This window comes from Pongo abelii, chromosome 4 (assembly GCF_028885655.2).
Source record: "Pongo abelii isolate AG06213 chromosome 4, NHGRI_mPonAbe1-v2.0_pri, whole genome shotgun sequence".
Classification (NCBI taxonomy): Eukaryota; Metazoa; Chordata; class Mammalia; order Primates; family Hominidae; genus Pongo; species Pongo abelii.
In genome coordinates, this window is record NC_071989.2 from 120,358,393 (window position 1) to 120,377,945 (window position 19,553).

The 19,553-nt window shown below is 37.8% G+C and overlaps 1 protein-coding gene across 3 annotated transcripts in view; it reads right to left on the minus strand.

The window, feature by feature from the left end:
- EPB41L4A (erythrocyte membrane protein band 4.1 like 4A) overlaps positions 1 to 19,553 on the minus strand; it is a 263,496-nt gene that overhangs the window by 144,927 nt on the left and 99,016 nt on the right. For all 3 annotated transcript variants that reach the window (XM_024247207.3, XM_054555814.2, XM_054555815.2), the window contains exon 2: positions 7,155 to 7,259. In XM_024247207.3, the coding sequence (XP_024102975.3) occupies positions 7,155 to 7,259 (105 nt within the window). The remainder of the gene's footprint in view (positions 1 to 7,154; positions 7,260 to 19,553) is intronic.

Genomic DNA, 19,553 nt, shown 5'->3' on the forward strand with positions numbered 1-19,553 from the left:
ATTTGTTGCCTGTATACCTTGTTTTTTTTTTAATTATATTTTTGTTTTATAGGTCCTGTGAGACTTATGCTTTAAGGAAGTTCTGCTACTGATGTGTTTCCAGGATTTGTTTCAAGATTTGGAGCTTCTTTTAGCAGTTCTTATAGTGCTGGCTTAGGAGTGGCAAATTCTCTCAGCATTTGTTTGCCTGAAAAAGACTATCTTTTCTTCATTTATGAAGCTTAGTTTTGCTGGAGACAAAATTCTTGGCTGATAATTGTTTTGTTTAAGGAGGCTGCAGATACGGACCCAATCCCTTCTAGCTTGTAGGGTTTCTGCTGAGAAATCTGCTGTTAATCTGATAGGTTTTCCTTTATAGGTTACCTGATGCTTTTGCCTCACAGCTATAAAGATTCTTTCCCTCATCTTAACTTTAGCTAACCTGATGACAATGTGCCTAGGTAATGACCTTTTTGCAATTTGCCAGGTGTTCTTTGAGCTCCTTCTATTTGGATGTTTAGGTCTTTAGCAAGGCTGGGGAAGTTTTATTAGATTATTCCCCCAAATATGTTTTCCAAACTTTTAGATTCCTCTTCTTCCTCAGGAATGCCAATTATTCTTAGATTTGGTCACTTAATGTAATCTCACATTTCTTGGAGGCTTTGTTCATTTTTTTAAATTCTTTTTTCTTAGTCTTTGTTGGACTGGGTTAATTTGATAACCTTATCTTTGAGATCTGAAGTTCTTTATTCTGCTTGTTTGAGTCTTATTGCTGAGAATTTCAAGAACATTTTGCATTTCTCTAAGTGTGTCCTTTATTTTCTGAAGTTGAGATTGTTTTTTATTTATGCTATCTATTTCACTGAAGATTTCTCCCCTCGTTTCTTGTATCATTGTTTTGATTTCCTTAAATTGGACTTCACCTTTCTCTGGTGCCTCCTTAATTGACTTAATAATCAATCCTCTAAATGCCTTTTCAGGTAAATCAGGGACTTTTTCTTGGTTTGGATCCACTGCTGATGAGAGAGTATGATATTTTGGGTGGTGTTGAAGAACATTCTTTTATCATATTACCAGAATTGTTTTTCTGGTTCCTTCTCCTTTGAGTAAACTATGTTAGAGGAACTCAAGGCTGCTGTTCAGATTCTTTTGTCCCATGGGGTGTTCCCTTGATGTAGCACTCTCCCCCTTTTCCTAGGAATGTGGCTTCCTGAGAGCTGAGATGCAGTTGACTGTTGTTTCCCTTCTGGATCTAGCCACCCAGCAGGGCTACCAGACTCCAGGCTGGTACTAGGGGTTGTCTGCACAGAGTCCCGTGATGTGAACCAACTTCATGTCTCTCAGCCATGGATACCAGCACAGTATTTGCAGTGTCTCTGGGGTCCTGCAGGAGCAATCTGCTTCCTTCAAAGGGTCTGTGGATTCTCTCAGCTTTCTTGGTATATTTCTGCAGCAGTTCTGGCGCAAAATTTCACAATGCAAGTCTCTACACACTGCACGAGCCGTCTGAGTGGGAGCTGCAATCTAGTCCTGCCCCCTGTCTGTCAATTTCCCCAGAAAATATGTTTAATAATTATTAAAATGCATAGTATTTTGCTGTTTTAATTAATTGTATAGTCACAACCATGGTAATAACAACTACTTTTAGGGCTCAATAACAATTAGAGCCTTAACATCTTAGGAAATAAACTTTTAAAATTCCAATTTATATGTATATTATGGATATATGTATTTTATTAATAAAAATATAATAACATTTTAGGGAGAAAGTAGAATAGGAATGCAAGTTTAAAGACATAAAAGGAGTAAAGAAATGTTTCTGATTTTTAAAAAAGAGCTTGTTCATATATTTTTGTAAAGGTAGATGAAGAGTACAAAATTGCTATGAAATATAAATTCATAGGATACATTTAAAAGGAATATGACAATCTGATTTTACAATGTCAATATTTATGATAAACCAAAGATCTAGGTCTAGTAAAACTTACAAAATTTTAATTCTCAACCTAAAATTACACATGAGTACATGGTTTTTTAAAGAAATTCGTAGACCAGGTATGGTGGCTCACACCTATAATCCTAGCACTTCAGGAGGCTGAGGCAGGAGGATCACTCGAGTTCAGGAGTTTGAAACCAGCCTAAGCAACATAGTGTGACCTCATTTCTAAAAGAAAAAAAAATCTTGAAAATCACTGATCTCAGAAACATTTTTTAAAAAGAGCAGATTTGGAGGGGAAGATGGCTTCAGTTTTGAATATGTTACCTTTGAGAAACATGAGAGGCATCCGAGTAGTGAACAACAGCTAAAACATTATGTGGACCACACGTTAAAGCACTAGTCTGTGTATTTTTTATAGATTCCTTCAATCATCACTACCACCCTATGAAGCTGGTACTATTACTATCCTCACTTTATAAACAGAGGAAGTGAAGTATAGAAAAGTTAGGGAGACTCACTCAGTGCCACACAGCTCTCCAGGTAGACTGTGGTTTGAACCCATACAGTCTGAATCCAGATTTTGAATTTTAACACAGTGTAGTCCCTCCTGAAACATCTGGGTTGAAGATAGGAATCTGAGGCTCAGTCTTTCAATATAATTTAAACCATGGAACAGTTACCAAGGAAAAGTAACACACATTCATCAGCAGGAAAATTAGAGCTTCAGTGCTGTGGGGCCCCCTATAGATGCTTCCGGCATTCCCTTCCAGGCCGTGGACTCTTGAAAAGCCACCCGCCATCATTGTTTCCCAGATACCCTTCATGTGTTGTTGTCAGCCCTCCCAGGATACTGTGCTTCTCATGATGCTCTTCACAAAGTCAAAGGGTTACCTGAGAGGAACTTTCTGCTTCTTGATCTTTCCCCTCTGTTCCTCCAACAGATGCTTGAAGACATCTAACATAGTAAGTTTCATTCTGTAATAATCCAGCATGACAATCTTCCTTTCTTTGCAACAGGACTCACATTATCACTTATACATATTTTATCAGTCATTATAGGTATTTTCCAGAACATATAATCACAGAATGTGAAACTTTACACATGTTACAAAATACAGCATCAGGATGAAAGAAAGAGGGCCACTACTGATGGCAGAGAGGACACACTTGAGCATGCCTGCTAGACCTCAATGGATGAGGATTTTTGTTCAATACTCAGAGTACTCGGGGGCAGGGAAGAGAATACAAATATTAATACATACACAGTTTAGTTTAGATGGTTAAGGAAATTATCTCAGAGATAAACAGTACTAGCAAAGATAGCACTAAATGTGTGGGCCTGAACAGAGTTAGAGCATAAGAGAATCAAGGACAAAATCCTGGTGAACACCAGCATTTTATGGAACAGGCAGTGGAATCATGATCGTAGAGAGGACTGAATAGGAATAACTAGAGAAAACATGAAGAGAGGGAAACAAAAAGAATATAGTGCCAGAAGAACAAAATGAGAAGATTTCAAGAATGGGCAAGTTGTTAGTGTCAAAGCAAAAGAAAGGTCAAGTAAGACAAGGACTGACAGAGTCTCTTGGATTTAGCAACTGGCAAGGCAGGGCCAGTTTCAGTGATGTGATTGGGATCAAAGCTGCATGGTGATATGTTTAGGAAACAATGGGATTTCAGAAGTGAACGTAAGAAACTTAGACAAGGTTTTCTGAAGTTTACGTGTGATGCAGAAGGAGCCAAAGACAGCAGCAGATAAGGGAGGGCAAAGGAGGAAGGGAACGGGAGGTTCTAAATGGGAAAGACTTGAACACACCCAAACATTGACTGGAAAGAGGGAGCAGGTAGGGTAGAGAGACACAAAACACAAAAAGCAAGGTGGTAAGATCCAGCTCACAGACACTGGTGACAGGAAAGGAAGGGTAAGAATCAACTAAGTGTGTTTGGGGGTGGGGTGGTCAAGAAAGTGGGAAGTTTCTGATTGCTTTTATTGTCTTAGCGAAGGAAAAACAGAGTTCACTGGCAGAAGACAATGTTTGCATGCTGTCTTCATCTGTGTGCTTCACACATTCCCCCTCCTTTGACTTCTGAAGTAAAAGGGCAGCAGACCCAGCAGCCTAATTCTCAATGCCACGTTGATCTCCATATTCTGAGAAAAGCCCTAATTATATACAACTTCTGCCTTTCAAGGAGTAATCTGTAAAGGAGCCTCAAGTTCTAACATTAAAGTAAGACATAACTATAATTTCTGGGAATTTTCTGTAAGTCAAACCAAGGCCCTAATATGAGAGACCTACATCCCCACACACACCAGTCTGGATCAAGAACGAACCTGACTGGCACAAGCCAGAGTGGAACAGAAAATAGGCTCTATGCCCAGGCTAAGCACTTTCCCTTTCAAAACTAATCTTAAAACCAGAAGTAGTACTGAGATATCACATTCATATTTATTACTGCTTTCAGTATCAACAAAACTCATCTTCAAAAATCTCAAAGGTATTTAAGAATCTACAGTTTACTTGATTTTTTCTTTTCTTTCTTCCAGACTTTTTCCTTCTTCCTTCATTCCACTGATATCACCAGCAATATTTTCTCCCATCCTAGTTTCAACAGGAAATGCCTTTTACATGTTTAATGCCTTATCATCTACAAAGAGCTATCATGTGTTCTGATTTAGTCCTATATCAATCCTGACAGTTGAGGAGAAAAAGCATTTTATTGTCAATTTACAGATAAGCATATCAAGATTCAGAAAAATTAAGTGATTTGACCATTTTTTAGGAGCAGACACAGGACTCAAACCTATCTTGTGACTCCCAAGGCAGCTATCCATTCCACCAGATCACAATCCATTTATAGTAACTTCTGAAAGCCTAAAAGATGGCTCAAGTTCCTTCCAGCCTCTGATTAATTTCAAATACACCAGTTCCTTAAAGGGAAGACTGTGCTGCTGCAATTCCAAATATCTTGAAAGTCAGGATATTACAGTGGTTGAAAGGTCTTGGGGACACTCAGACTTGGGGTGGAATTCTGGTCCTAATAACGTGCTGATTATGCGACCTTGGGAAAGGTGCTTAACCTTCTTAGTTTGCGTCATCTCCAACAGAAAGATAATAATACTTTAGAGAACTTTTCTGAGCATACAATTTCAACAAACAAAAATATTTACAGTCTGTGGTGCACTGATGATGATGGTGGTAATAATGGTGAATGATGAGTTCCAGGGTTCTAGGTTCTCCTGGTCCTCCAGTGCAGACAACTTCTCTGCTATGTGAAGTCCTGAATGTACAGTAATTCAATCAACATTCATGAAAACCATTATTTGGTTTTTAAGACAAAGATTTTTTAACCATATCCTGTACTATTTTCACACAGGGTTTTTTTTAAATCCTTATTTGTTTTAAGTAACTGTCAGATATGCAGGGTTGCTTCTAATATACTTTTGATAAAACTGTTAACAAGATGAAGTACAAAATTTCATTATATTATTCTCAGAGCCTCCTACAATTAAAAGGTAATCAGATAATACATGTGAACGTGCAAAGACTAAGCAATGTTTACAAATCATCTCTATTTCAGCTGAGTTCCCTATTAGAATATAACAAAAAGAGGGAAAGAATACTTTTTTCATGTCATTTGCACACCTGATATTCTTATCACATCAAAACAATATGACTTAAGAGCTTTCTCCTTCTAAATGTGTCATTTCTCATAAAACCTGTATTACAAACACTATCATAAATGCCAAACCTTTAGGAGTAAAAGTAAGAGGAAAAAAATGTTCTTAATTTAAACCCTACAAAACTTTCAATAAACTAGCAACACTAACTGCTACAGTAGAGGCCATTGTTTTGAAATTCTCTAGCTTTTCACATTTTTCCTTTGCAAAGTTAAAAAAATGTGAGGGGGAAGATACAGACAGACAAGGTCTATATAACTTTAGCAAGACAGTCAATCTTTCCAGGCAAAGTCTGACATAGTAGATAAGATCAGAAAACTGTAGTTTTCTCTGCTAGGAAAAAAATGTTATTTCAAAAATATGAATGTAGCACATGATACCTTCTTTAGCCTTCAATTTAATCTTTCTGTATAGATTTACAGTTCTGCTATATTTATTCATGGTCTGTACAAGATAGAATTCAGTGGACTTCTAAACATGTCTGTTCCCCTTCTTTGCAACATGCTATAATGACCACTGCCTTTGGAAAGTTATTCCTTTCTATGGAAAGCTATCCAATGTACCCAATTTTTCATTCCAACCTCATGAAATCCTCCTGTGAAACAGAATAGATTAAGGAACTAGCTCAAGAAAAGTCACAAGTGATCACCATCAATAGTGGCAACACCACTCAGAAAATCATGTTCTTCACTGAATGTATCACAAATGACCCAGTGGAGGATGGGAGAACAAATGAAGGAAGAGGAGAACATCTCTATTTCAACAGCAGTTGAATAGGATGAAAAATAAAAGGCAAGTCAAATAGGATATTTCTGAGATAAGTATGTGAGCATTCTGCATAATGAGGCTGTGCCTATCTGAAGCTAAGATCTTTCTTAGACTAAACCAAAAGTCACATTAATGAATATCCTTTCATCCTTCAAAATCTTCATCTCCAAAGTTTTTCCATTGTGGTGAATTTCTTAGTAACTCTCTACTCTGGACTGGAAGACCCTCTGAATCAACCTTTGTGAACAACTGACATAAGAACTAAAAGCTAAGTTGCCTTTATTATTCTTACTTCATCAGGTTCATGAACAAAAAAACCTCTACTTATTTTATTTTGTAACAGCTCATCTCACTTATAAAACTTAGGTAGTCACTTTTTTTTTTACACTGTATTTCTTCTCTAACCATTCCCTTTCTTAAAAGGCAATTAATATCTGTCACCTCAAGAGACTAGCCACTTGCCTTCTAACACATATTAAACAACACATTCAGTCCTCCATGTTCACTCATGCTTTGCATTCACTATGATAAGGTTGCAAATCTGGAAACCACATATGCCATCTGCAAAGAGGACTACACATGTACAGAAGCTGTGAATCCAGCAACTCTATAGATTTTTGGCAGAAGAGGAAAAAATGCAAAGAAATTACCAGGGGAAAACATGTTTGAGATTTTCAAAGTCTTTTTCAGTGACAAAGAACCTAACCACCTAAAACCATATCAGGAAAAGCCAGAGACAGAGTGAAAATTTATAACCAGAAAAATTTAACACAAAGTCACCTTACTCACCGTCTGATGGCTTCTGTCACAGTAACGTAGCCCAAAATAATCTATCTCCACAAGGTTTACGTGATGGAATACGTGGTCAAGGACAACGGAACCTTTCGTTGACTTCTGCAAAAATAATTCAGTTTTATATTTTTTTAACTGCCCTTTTGTTCCTAAGTAGTACACAATCATGGTTCTCATCTTTTATTAGTTTCACTCACAATAGCAGCAATTGTATTAGACCATGGTTCTTCTCTGTAAGTTGTGCCTCAATTATAAAGAAAAAAATGTGATTTAAAGCAAAATGTATTACAGAAATTGCTTTGGAAAATACTTTTTAAATCGTAGTGGGTTTTAAATTAATATAAGCTTCTTTCTTCTGAGATTATAAATTATCTTCAGGACAAAATCCTTCTTTTAATAAAGATAATCTTTTATATGAAGAACATCTAATAAATGCATCAAAAAACACTTTGTTTAAAAATCCCACCATTCTCTCATTTTAAAAAGCAATTTTCACCTATAGCATTACTCTCACAATGAATACAGAAGATATATAAAATTAACGACAGTCAAAGCTTTTATCTTCAATCCTCACATAATAAACCCATAGATTAAAGCTGCTAAAGCTAATGTTCTGAAAAGCCCCTGTGAAAATATTTCACTTTATTTCTTTCACATAAGCACAGACAAAACTTCTTTTGGCTGCTTTTTAAACACTGATAACTACCTAAAAAGCTAATCTCTTCTCTCCCCACCTACTACATATACAGATTCTTTAAATTAAGATTCTTATTATCTAACATACTAAAAATCAATTATTCACACATGTAAGAAACACCTGTATAGATACAGCCTCTTCCTTTCTCTCGCCCCATCTCTGGCTGGTATAACAAGATAATAAAATAAATCCCACAACAAGTCTCACATTACGGTAATAAACGAGGGCTTTTGTTCAGTTTCAACTTCCCTCAGAAAATTACCAGGATACGTTTATCCACGTATGGTGAGCACTTAATACTGCACTGCTTTTAGAAAATGGATTGTTAACATGAGAGAAATGTTTTTATTAAATGTATTATAAAATCGGCAATATGAGGTTATAAAAGTACACACCAGGGTGTACACACAAAGAACTTTCTTCAAGTTCTTGTTACAAATTCCATAGGTATTTTGTTTTCCTCTAAATTATGTTGGCTAACTTTAACTGGTTCCTTTTTCAAAATCCATTAAATAATTTATAAACAAAAAGCCCTTCCATGATGAATCTTTAGGTTATTGGACATTTTCTGCAATAATCACAATGCCACAGTGGCCTGTAAATGTCTCTTTGCTCATGTACCTGTGTATTTCTCGGAGGTAAAAATCTTGAAGTGAAATTACTCATGTGAAGTATATGTATACTCATAATTACAGTGGGCACTGCCAAAAAGACCATTACAATTCATTCGATCAGAGTATATGTTTTCCTCGCACCCTTGCTAACATTTGGATTGCAAAAATTTTTTCCAATCTGATTGAGCAAAAAAAGAGGAGAATAAAGGAATTGTTTTAATTTACATTTTCCTGACATTAATAAAAGCAAGCACTCTTTCATGTGCTTACTAGCCAATTGCATTTCCTAGCCTTTGAGTTAGGCATTCCCTAACCCAAAGATTATGAGCAAATTCTCCTAAGTACTTTTAAATACTTGTAGAATTTTACTTATACTTAGCTCTTCATTCCATCTGGAAATTATTTTTGTTCTTGGGATAAGGGCCCAACTTTGCTTCCAAATGGATAGACAACTGCACCACCATTTACCAAAAAAAGCCATCATTTCCCTGTTGATTTGAAACAACTTTATCATCTATTAAATGAACCCCCAGTATTCTATCTCATGCGTTATTCCAGAACCAATACCCCCAAGATTTTAATGTATGTAGTTTAATTTGTTTGATATCCATCTTTCTTTTTCAAAACTATCTTTGCTAGTTCTTAAACATTTTTCTCTACTCAGGGACGTTTAGAACCAGCTACCCAATTGAATAAATGATTCTGATGGGGATTTAACTGGAATTAAATTTAATTGACAGACCAGATGACGTGGCAGGGGGAGGTGTGCATACTAAGATATTTACAAAGCGAAACCTCTATGGTTGTCTTTTATATCCTTCGAGGAAATTTTACACTTTTGATGTGGGTCTTACAAAATTCTATTTAGGCTTTGTGGCAAGCAAATTTACCAAATGCTCTCCCTCCCCCAAAGATGTCCTCCCCCGACCTCTGGAACCTGCATGATGAGAATACCACCCCTATAATTGTGTTATGCTATATGGCACAGTTGATGTTAAGATAAGGAGATCTCTGAAGTGGGCCTAATCAAATGGGCTCTAAAAAGCACAGCACTTTCTCCTGCAGAAGGGAAAAGCAGGGGGAAAGTCAACTATATTCAAACCATGAGAAGGGTTCCACGCTTCCCTGTCACTTGAAAGATGAAGGGGGCTATCTGAGAAGAATGAGAACAGCCTCAGGACCTGAGGGGAGCCCCCAGCTAACAGCCAGCAAAAAGATGGGAACCTCAGTCCTACAACCACAAAAGGGGGATTCTGCCAACAGCTGACAGGGGTTTGGAAGTCGATTCTTCCCCATCATCCTCAGATAAGTGCTCAGCTGACTAACACCTTGATTTCATCCTTGTAGGGCCCTGCAGGGAAGCCAGCCATGACATCCTGGACTTGTGGCCCACAGAAATGTGAAATAATAAACGACAGTATGTTTAAACCACTATGCTAGTGATAATTTGTTATGTAACAATAAAAAATAACACAGGCTGGTTCTTAGCTATTTTAGTTTTATTGCTGTTATACTTTCTGACTGGCTATTGCTAATGCATTGGAAAGCCAACTAATATTCCCTATCGGTCTTATTCTCAGTCGTCTTGCTAAATTCTTGTTAGTTTGTCTATGGAGTCTTCTCAGATAATCACTTTTCAAAATGCTTTTTCAAAATGCTCCTCCACATTTATTTCTTCTTTTCTTACTGCATTGGCTGGGATCTCAATAAAAGAATAACTAGTAGTTTTGAGAACATGCACCCTGTCTTCTTCCGGACTATAATGGAATTGCTTCTAAAATTTCACCACTAAGTATAATGGCTGGTGTATGGCCCTAACACATATCCTTAATCAAATAGATGGTTCCTTCAATTCTGCTTTTTTTGGTCTTATTCTGTTTTGGCCTTTAATCAATGACTAACAGTTTTATCAACTTCTTTTTGGGAATAAAAGATGAGTATATGATGTTTATCCTTTCAACTTTGAGTTACATTAAAAGAGTTTCTAATGCCAAATCTTCTTAGAGAAATTCCCGCTTTAGTCCTTTTTGTTCTGGGTACATATCAAACCCTCTGCCAATGTGCAAACAATCCCCTTATGTGAGTCTTGGTGGAGGCAGGAATCAGGCTCCAAGAATAACTGACAGCCAGGTCACGGCATATGATCTGTGGTTTTAGCCGAGGACTTTGACTTCTGAGCAAAAGTTTAGGACTAATTCACAGAGTGGCTCCCAAGAGTAAGGGAGTATCCAATAGCAAAGGCATCCAAACATGGAATCAGCTGTGACAAGCAGTAGAAATGACTGATTCCTGAGTCAGATTTTCCAGCATTCTTATCTTTTTCTTGAGACAGGGTCTCACTCTGTCACCCAGGCTGGAATGCAGTGGTGTGATCTTGGCTCACTGCAACCTCCAAGTGATCCTCCTGCCTCAGCCTCCTGAGTAGCTGGGACTACAGGCATCCACCACCACACCCGGCTACAGCATTCTTGAGGTACAAAATAGGAACATTCAGGCAATCTACCACCATCATTTTCTGAATATGTATGTTTGGCTCAAGAGGCAGGCCAGTATCCCAAGTAAAAATCCTGAGTAACAGTACAGAAAATTGGATCCAATTGTATACTAAAAATATCATGATGAATACAAAAAGCTTATCCTTTTTGTAAGTGCATCCTTGGTGTAAGTACATCAAGCAAGGATTCTTAAAGTAAATTCTGTCCAATGTAACCATGAAAAGAATTTACTGGAAAGAAACTGAGTATCTCACAGGCTCTACAGATATCACACTAATGGTTTCCCAGAGCTTTATATGATTCCCATCTATCCACAGCCACTAAGCTTGGAATACTCAATCCATCACTACAACCTTTTGTAGTTCTTTTGCTCATGTTTTGGGCTGTCGTTTACACCTTCAATTGTTTCCCATTTGCCTTTCAGGAATTTTTCTTATCATTTCTGGTCCACTGAGACCAGATCACACTGCTGCACCCCAGCCTGGGCGACAGAGTGAGACTCTGTCTCTTTGATCTAAAATTTTAGATCAAACTTTCTTACTTTCCAGGTTACTGTAGAAAGTGCACACACATCTTTCCTCTTACTTCAAAATATTTCTGGAATGCTGGCATATGAAGATAATCTTCCATTTTGATCTAATCTCACTTATGGGTCCTTTCTCCCATCTAGGCACAGAGAGAAACAGATGGAATAACTAGAGCAGGTAGAGTCACACAACTCCACCTAATTCTTCTATCCCAAACAGGTAAACAAGAAGCGGTTCGTGAACAAAGAGGAAACAATTATGCCTGAAATTACATGAGACAATGAAATGGTACAGATTTTAAAAATATGTAAATCAAATCTGTCTTTATGCAAACTATATTTGTGCTTCTGTGTCCAGCAGAAATGTTAGGGTTTTCAAATAAAGATAATAGATTTACAAAGCATAAAAAGGATCTAATATTCTACCCACAAAGATTATACACAAAAGCAAGCTCAGAAAACCAGCTCAGGAGTTTAGAAAGTATATAGAAATTCTAAAATTTTCATGCAGAGGAAGAAATCATCAAATTTGAAAATTTTCCAAAACGATCATTCCAAAACTACCAGAACATGCCAATCTTTTGTGACAATTTTGCATTTATATAGAATCTGGTGCTGCAAATGCTTTGCAAATATTATCCTTTAGCATCTTTTGTTACCCTCTACCAAGAGGACACAAGGAAAGCATCCAATGTTATGCAACAAATCCAGTGCTGACCATAAAAAAATAGGATGTCTCATGATTCCCTCTATAGCTTTTTGTATAGTGCAGGTGTGTCTACACAGGCACCTGGAGCAGGGCCAGGAGAGTCTCAGAAATGCTGTATTTCTGTCACTACTTCAAGCAAACATGCACATGAAAATCTCTTAACTTTTCATCTGTCATACTGTAATATGGTAAGACTTAGAGAGCATGGATGCCAGAGGTAAATTAGCTACTGGGGTGGAGGTATATATCACTAGCTCACACTTCTGTCCATTCTGCCCTAACTGACCTCTTCCAATAACCCTTTGCCCAATCAGTATTCCATCGTTATGCCTCCTGCCCTTATACACATGGAAAATTTCATTCTTCTTATGGGTACTTTGTAGAGACTGCCTACAGGCCAATATTTTGCAGTTCAGGTGTAAAGGCTTCAGGTCCAGAAGAAATCATCTTTGAATGAAGAAATTAAGAACTGACAGAGAACTGACATAAGAACCAAAGTGTGATTAACGTATATTTGTCCAGGAAGAAGCCAGTCCTAGGATTTATTACAGGAAAAAAGGATATTATGAAACACATGACTTCATTCATTGAAAATATTTATTTATTTATTGCCTAATACCAGCAAATGCTTACTCTCTAGAAAATGGGAAAAGTACACTAATAAATGTCAGAAGAAAGGAGGATGATTATCTTTCAGAATTCCAGAATATAATGCAAAGTGATGTGATACGGGAAGTCTCTGACCAGCCTATTAGAATCCCTGAGAAGCCCTAGGGCTATGGAGTGACTAAGAAACTTCTAAAAAGTGACTAAAAACTTTATTGAGAAAGTGAGACAGGGAGAGATTTGGTTATCATCAAAAGTCCTTTTATAGGGCGGGCGTGGTGGCTCACACCTGTAATCCCAGCACTTTGGGAGGCTGAGGCGGGTGGATCATGAGGTCAGGAGATCGAGACCATCCTGGCTAACATGGTGAAACCCTGTCTCTACTAAAAATACAAAAACTTAGCTGGGCATAGTGGCACGCGCCTGTAATCCCAGCTTCTCGGGAGGCTGAGGCCGGAGAATCGCTTGAACCCAGGAGGCGGAGGTTGCAGTGAGCCGAGATCATGCCGTTGCACTGCAGCCTGGGCGACAGAGTGAGACTCCATCTCAAAAAAAAAAAAAAAAAATCCTTTTGTGCCTTGGACTAGCAACCAGGCACACATATTACCTGCATAAAAAAATTCTTGAAAAGAAAAGGCAACCAGGTAGAAATTAGTCATTGCCTTTTTTTGCTGTGGAGGCAGTTTGTTTGTCGATTTGGTTTATGCACCACCAAGAAGTATTAGGTAAGGAATGTATAGAGGAATATGGTGATGAGCTGTTAATTTGTATACTATGTTTACACATAAACAATTCATACTCCCCAACCACTCCAAAAAATGGTAACTTTTTTTTTTTTTTTTGAGACGGAGTCTCGCTGTGTCCCCTAGGCTGGAGTGCAGTGGTGCAATCTCTGCTCACTGCAAGCTCCGCCTCCCGGGTTCACACCATTCTCCTGCCTCAGCCTCCAAAGTAGCTGGGACTACAGGTGCCCACCACCATGCCCGGCTAATTTGTATTTTTATAGACGGGGTTTCACCGTGTTAGCCAGGATGGTCACAATCTCCTGACCTTGTGATCTGCCCGTCTCGGCCTCCCAAAGTGCTGGGATTACAGGCGTGAGCCACCGCGCCTGGCCACCTTGTAACTTTTTAATCTGAGTTATTCCTAAGCCTTTTGAACAGGTAGACCAAATTATTACAGGCCATTATATACCAATGTGGAAGCTACGCACCCCCATTCCTTAACATGCTGAAAAGGGGCTTCATTTCTAAGTCAGATGGCTAGTTTCATTTGAAATTTAATGAAATCTTGATTCTTATCCTTACTTCTTTCAATACTTTGCAAAGGAAAAGATATGAAAGTTAGCCGGGCGTGGTGGCTCACGCCTGTAATCCCAGCACTTTGGGAGGCCGAGGCAGGTGGATCACCTGAGGTCAGGAGTCCGACACCTGCCTCACCAACAATGTGAAACCCCATCTCTACTGAAAAAAAAAAATAGCCGAGCATGATGGCAGGCGCCTGTGGTCCCAGCTACTACAAGGTCAGGAGATCGAGACCATCCTGGCTAACATGGTGAAACCCCGTCTCTATTAAAAATACAAAAACTTAGCTGGGCATAGTGGCACGCGCCTGGGGAGGCTGAGACAGGAAAATTGCCTGAACCCGGGAGGCGGAGGTTGCAGTGAGCCGAGATCGCGATACTGCACTCCAGCCTGGGCGATGGAGAAAGACTCCACCTCAAAAAAAAAAAAAAAAAAGACATGAAAATGATATTTAGTGCCATTCCAGTCTTCCTCTGACCATTTCCAGAAGAAATCTCTGCCAAAATGGGGAATTCACAAGATGCCACAAAATAAGGTACAACTATAACATGCCCAAGGACTTTCTGAAATCAATAAATAAATTAAAATTTTGTCTTCAATAATAATGGACCTCCACTAATGAGACGTTTGAGACAATGAACTGGGTAACACCCCAAATATCAGGGAGGGATATTTGGAAACCTGAAAGAAATGCTTCCCATTTCAGGTTTCAGGAGGTCTCCCTGGGATATCTTTCCTGCTCTATGTCATGGTCAAAATCCTACTTATCCTTCAAGATCCAGTTAAAATGCCACCTTCTTCATAAAGCCTGTCCAAATCCTCTCAACCTCCTTATGACCTCTCCCTCCATCGAACCTACCAAGTTTCTTATTTTTGCCTGTCTCTGGTACTTATACTCTTGCACTCTTAAGATGGCCATTCTGTTAACTTTCCTACTTATGTTTAGACGTTTGGAAAGCACGTGCTGAGTATCACACACCACTTACTTTCTATGCAGTCCAATAACTTATTCTCAATAAGAGCTGCCTAAAAGTTCACTGAATTAATACCAAGGGCCAATAACATCGTGGTCTATAAATTAAACCTTTCTTCCTGTTTCTTATGAAGATTTCCATTTTTCTTGACTAATCAGACTTATGAAATTAAAGAAAAAGCTTACCAGATCCATGTATTTTGTTATATCACCTGATACACAGAGATTCAGTTTACTTTTAATTTTAAAATATACATTTGTTTCAGTGACGTATAATTCCAGTAGACTCAATATATTTTAAAGGTAGCATAAGGAATAAATATCTTATATTTAAAACGGATAAAACACCAAAAACTGAGGAAGCCATATATTACATTTTTATACCTAAAACTTGCATAGAAATTTTTATGCAATAAAATAAATCTGACAGAAATTTGATTTTTCATCATCAAAAAAATAAAGAAGACTTGATATGAGACAGTTTAAGAAGAAAATAAAAATAAAGGGAGCACCTGATTTTTTATAACTAATCAGCAAAACTTCATCTCAATGTAACAATATATTAATTTACTTTAAAAATGAGAGTAAATGCCTATTACATATTTCTGGATTGTGAATTGTATTCCACTTAACTCTTAGCAAATGAGATAGATTACTTTCATTACTGACATACTAGCGACATTCCAGAAAGAATAGAGCTACAAAAGGCTTATAATCTTAGAGAAAGACTCACTAGTAGGACAAGTTTATTTGAGAATACCATCAGCGGGGCTTTCAACCAGAACAATGAATATTTCAAATGAGTAATAACACCTTTGCAGATTAACATGACATTACAGACCAGAAAGGCAGGTTTCTGCCAGCTGCACAGAATGATAACTATTACATCTGAGACAAACAGCTTACTCCTTCACAAAGGGGAAATGAACCCTGCAAAAAATTCTTACACTGTTATGCCTTTAAAAATTCACTATATCTTTATTTAGAATTTTGACCACAATACACTCCTAGTTCTCTGGGAAAACTTAAAATTACATTAATTTTTTTAGCTTAGGCCATTACGATAAGGCAAAGTGGGCGCATGGAGGAGACATTCTTCAGGTACCAAAGGTAACTCCTTCCCGGGGAGGCACTGTTCACCCCCATCGTCTGGCCCACACTGTTTCTGTCTAAGAGTTACCCTCACCCTCCAGATGAGGAAAATCCTCATTTAATCATTAAAAAAAAGTAAAATGTATTTTTCTAGGTGCTATTAATATTTATATTTTTCATATATAAAAGTTTGTTCACACTGATAAGTTTTTCTCAGCTATCTATTGCTTTGTAACAAATAACTTCAAAACTCAGTGGCTTAAAGCAATAAGTTGCCCCTAATTCTAAAATTTAGCCAGGGCTCAGAAGAGACAGCTGGTATCAGCTCCATCTGGTGTTGGCTGGAGAGGTCTACCTGGGCTGAAGAACCCAGGATGGCTTCATTCACACATTGACACCTCACCTGAGATGGCTGGAATGGCTGGAAGCTGGCTGGGCCACTCACTCTCTAAGCAAGGTAATCTGACTTCATGACATGGTGACTTAGGGCTCCAAGAGACAAACAGTGGAAGCTGCCAAGTTTCTGAAGGCCCAGATCTGGCACAGCATCACTCTTGCTACACTCTATTGATCAAAGCAAGTCACTGAGTCAGTGCAAATGCAAAGGGAGCAAAAACAGATCCCATCTCTAGATAGGAGGAATGACATGAACATATAGTGAGTGACTGGAAGAATCACAGGTGGCCATCTTTGTTGATAACCTACCACATCTTTTCTTTCTCTCTCAACTTGTTATATGCTTTATGTTTTCCCTCACTTATCTCTGTAATATTTCAAATTAAAGCAAAAGAAAGAATGACAGTAAATTATCTTGATCATCTATATAAAAAGAACTACACTAGATGATTTCTTGTGCTTTGTTTCATTTAATCGCTACAAGAGCTATGCAAACTTGTCATTTTTTATTCCTGCTTTATAAATAAGCTCACAAAGGTTGGGAAAGAATAGCAGTTTGGCTAGAGTAACACAGAAAGAAAGGGAAAATGCAGGGACTCCAACCCAGAAATATCTAACTTAAAACACTGAGCTCCTTCTAATACAGCAGTGATTCTTGAAACCTGGAGGGCCTAGAGACCCTTTCAGTGGTCCATGAAGTCAGATCTATATTCCTAATGTTATTAGTTTGTTATTTGTCATTTGCCCTTCTCTCACAATTATAGAGTTTTCTAGCGGTCACAGGGCATATCACAACAGATGATGCATAAAGTAGCTATGACAATCCAGCTACTTTCTGTTAAGCTAGATATCATAGTTGCAAAAATGTAAAAACAAGGTCATTCTTCTAAAATTGTTATGTTTTGGACAATACATCTCTTTGTAAAAATAAACTATTTTTGTTGACAAGTAATTTTTTAAATGGGTTTTTTGGATGATTTTAAAAATCTCTCCACTTTAATTTATAATAATGGTAAACAGATACAGAGATAACCCATATGAACAAAAGTTCTTCCAGGTCTTCAATGATTTTAGAGTGTAAGGGGCCCCTAAGACTGAAAAGCTTGAGAATTACTCTACTATACTAAAAAACAAAGGAATGTCCTTGATGACATATATAGCAAAATAGGCAATTCTGATTCTTAGATACCTGGAAAGCCAGTCCTTCCTCATTTTATAGATGAGGAAACTCAGAGCCAAGCGATGAGTGACTTGCCCACAGGTAACAGGGATGGCTAACTAAAAATCTGAAATAGAATCAATGCACCATCATTGCCACTAACCAAGCACTTGCCTTCTCTTTTTTCCTACCAATTTTGATAGGAGTTCACAAAAATCCTGTCAGCAACAAAAAAAAAACAAAAGAAAAAAACAAAGCAGTCCACAAGAAAGGTCAGAGATTAAATAACGTGTAATGGCATTCTTTGGCAATAGAAATCAGAATTCCCAGAGTAGAGAGCTATTTTCAAGACTAGTTTAAAGGATATTCTTTGGTTTCATCACTGTCTAGGATCCCTGAGCCACCATGAAAGAAGTCTAACTACTCTGCTGGAGAAACCATGTGGAGAGACCTTGACAATACATAAGAAGTAGGACTCAAGCCCAACCTTTCAGACGCCCTGCTCAGGCATCAGGCCTGTGAATGCACACATTTTTGGCCCTCCAGATCACTCCAACTGCCTAATCAATACCAACGAGTGTTCACAGTCAACACCACATGGAGAGAAGTTGCCCAGCCAAGCCTTGCTCACTGTCCTGATCTACAAGTCATAAGATATAATAACTGCTGTTTCAAGCCACTAAATGTTGGGTAGTTTGTTACAGAGCTACACAACCACAGATAACCAGACTAAGACTCAAATGTTCTCAGCCCAGAAATACAGACTCTCACAAAGAAGAGTTAAAGCAGATACCAAACATTGGTAATTCCTGTCTTCCTACCTGTTTCAAGATAGGTAACATATGTATGTTACATAGAAAAACCTCAAGAATTTCCAGTTAAATGCTATTCCATACTCCCCTTCAATCTCCCTGTACTGTAACCTTTCCTTCAACCCTTGTTTATGGGTTACCATGAAGCACACCCCAAGGTATTGTCACATTAGCTTGTTATAGGAAACAGAGCAACAACACCTCAATAGCAATGACCACATTTGGTACCCACATCTTTGGTTTCTAAATATCATTCTCCACTCCTTGGAAAACAGACTGATTCCAAGGCTGAGACAGGAAAGTACAAGGCATGAAATAACTTACTGTACCAAAAATGAAAACAGTGTTCAAATAATGATGGAGGCATTTCAAAAGAACATTTCAAAAGCTAGGAGCCAGCTTGACAGGACTCTCGCTAATCAAATCTGGGACAATCTGAACAAAAAAAAACTGATAGTATCAAATTACAACCCCATGAGAAAAATCCATGAGTCCAAGTGAATATAAATACATGTGTGAATAAATAAACACAAGAGAAATGTATCCTTACAATAAAATGCCAACTAATAAATGTAGAAGGAATGACAGAATAAGAAAACAACCATCATTAAGTACAACTGATTTGGTCAAGAATCATCAGTGGATGCTAAAATGAGTGCATGAGGGTCAAACGCAGAATAGAATTTACACCGGAAAGGATGAACCAACAACAACAAAAAATATAGAATCACTTCTAAGTTTTTCCTGCTAAAAAATAGATAAGACAAAATTAATAATGAAGAAGCATCAGACAAGCCGAAATTGAGGGACATTGTGCAAAATACCTGGCCTATTCTCTTCAAAAACAGTATGATTATCAAAGTATTAAGTAACTGTTCTACAATGAAGGAGACTTTCTAAACATAAGAAAATGCAATAAATAATTCTAGATTGGATTATTTTGCTCAAAGGACAACGAACATTCGCCTGGGGTCTGTGGATTAGATGAGTGTGCTTTGCCTCATCCCCTGATG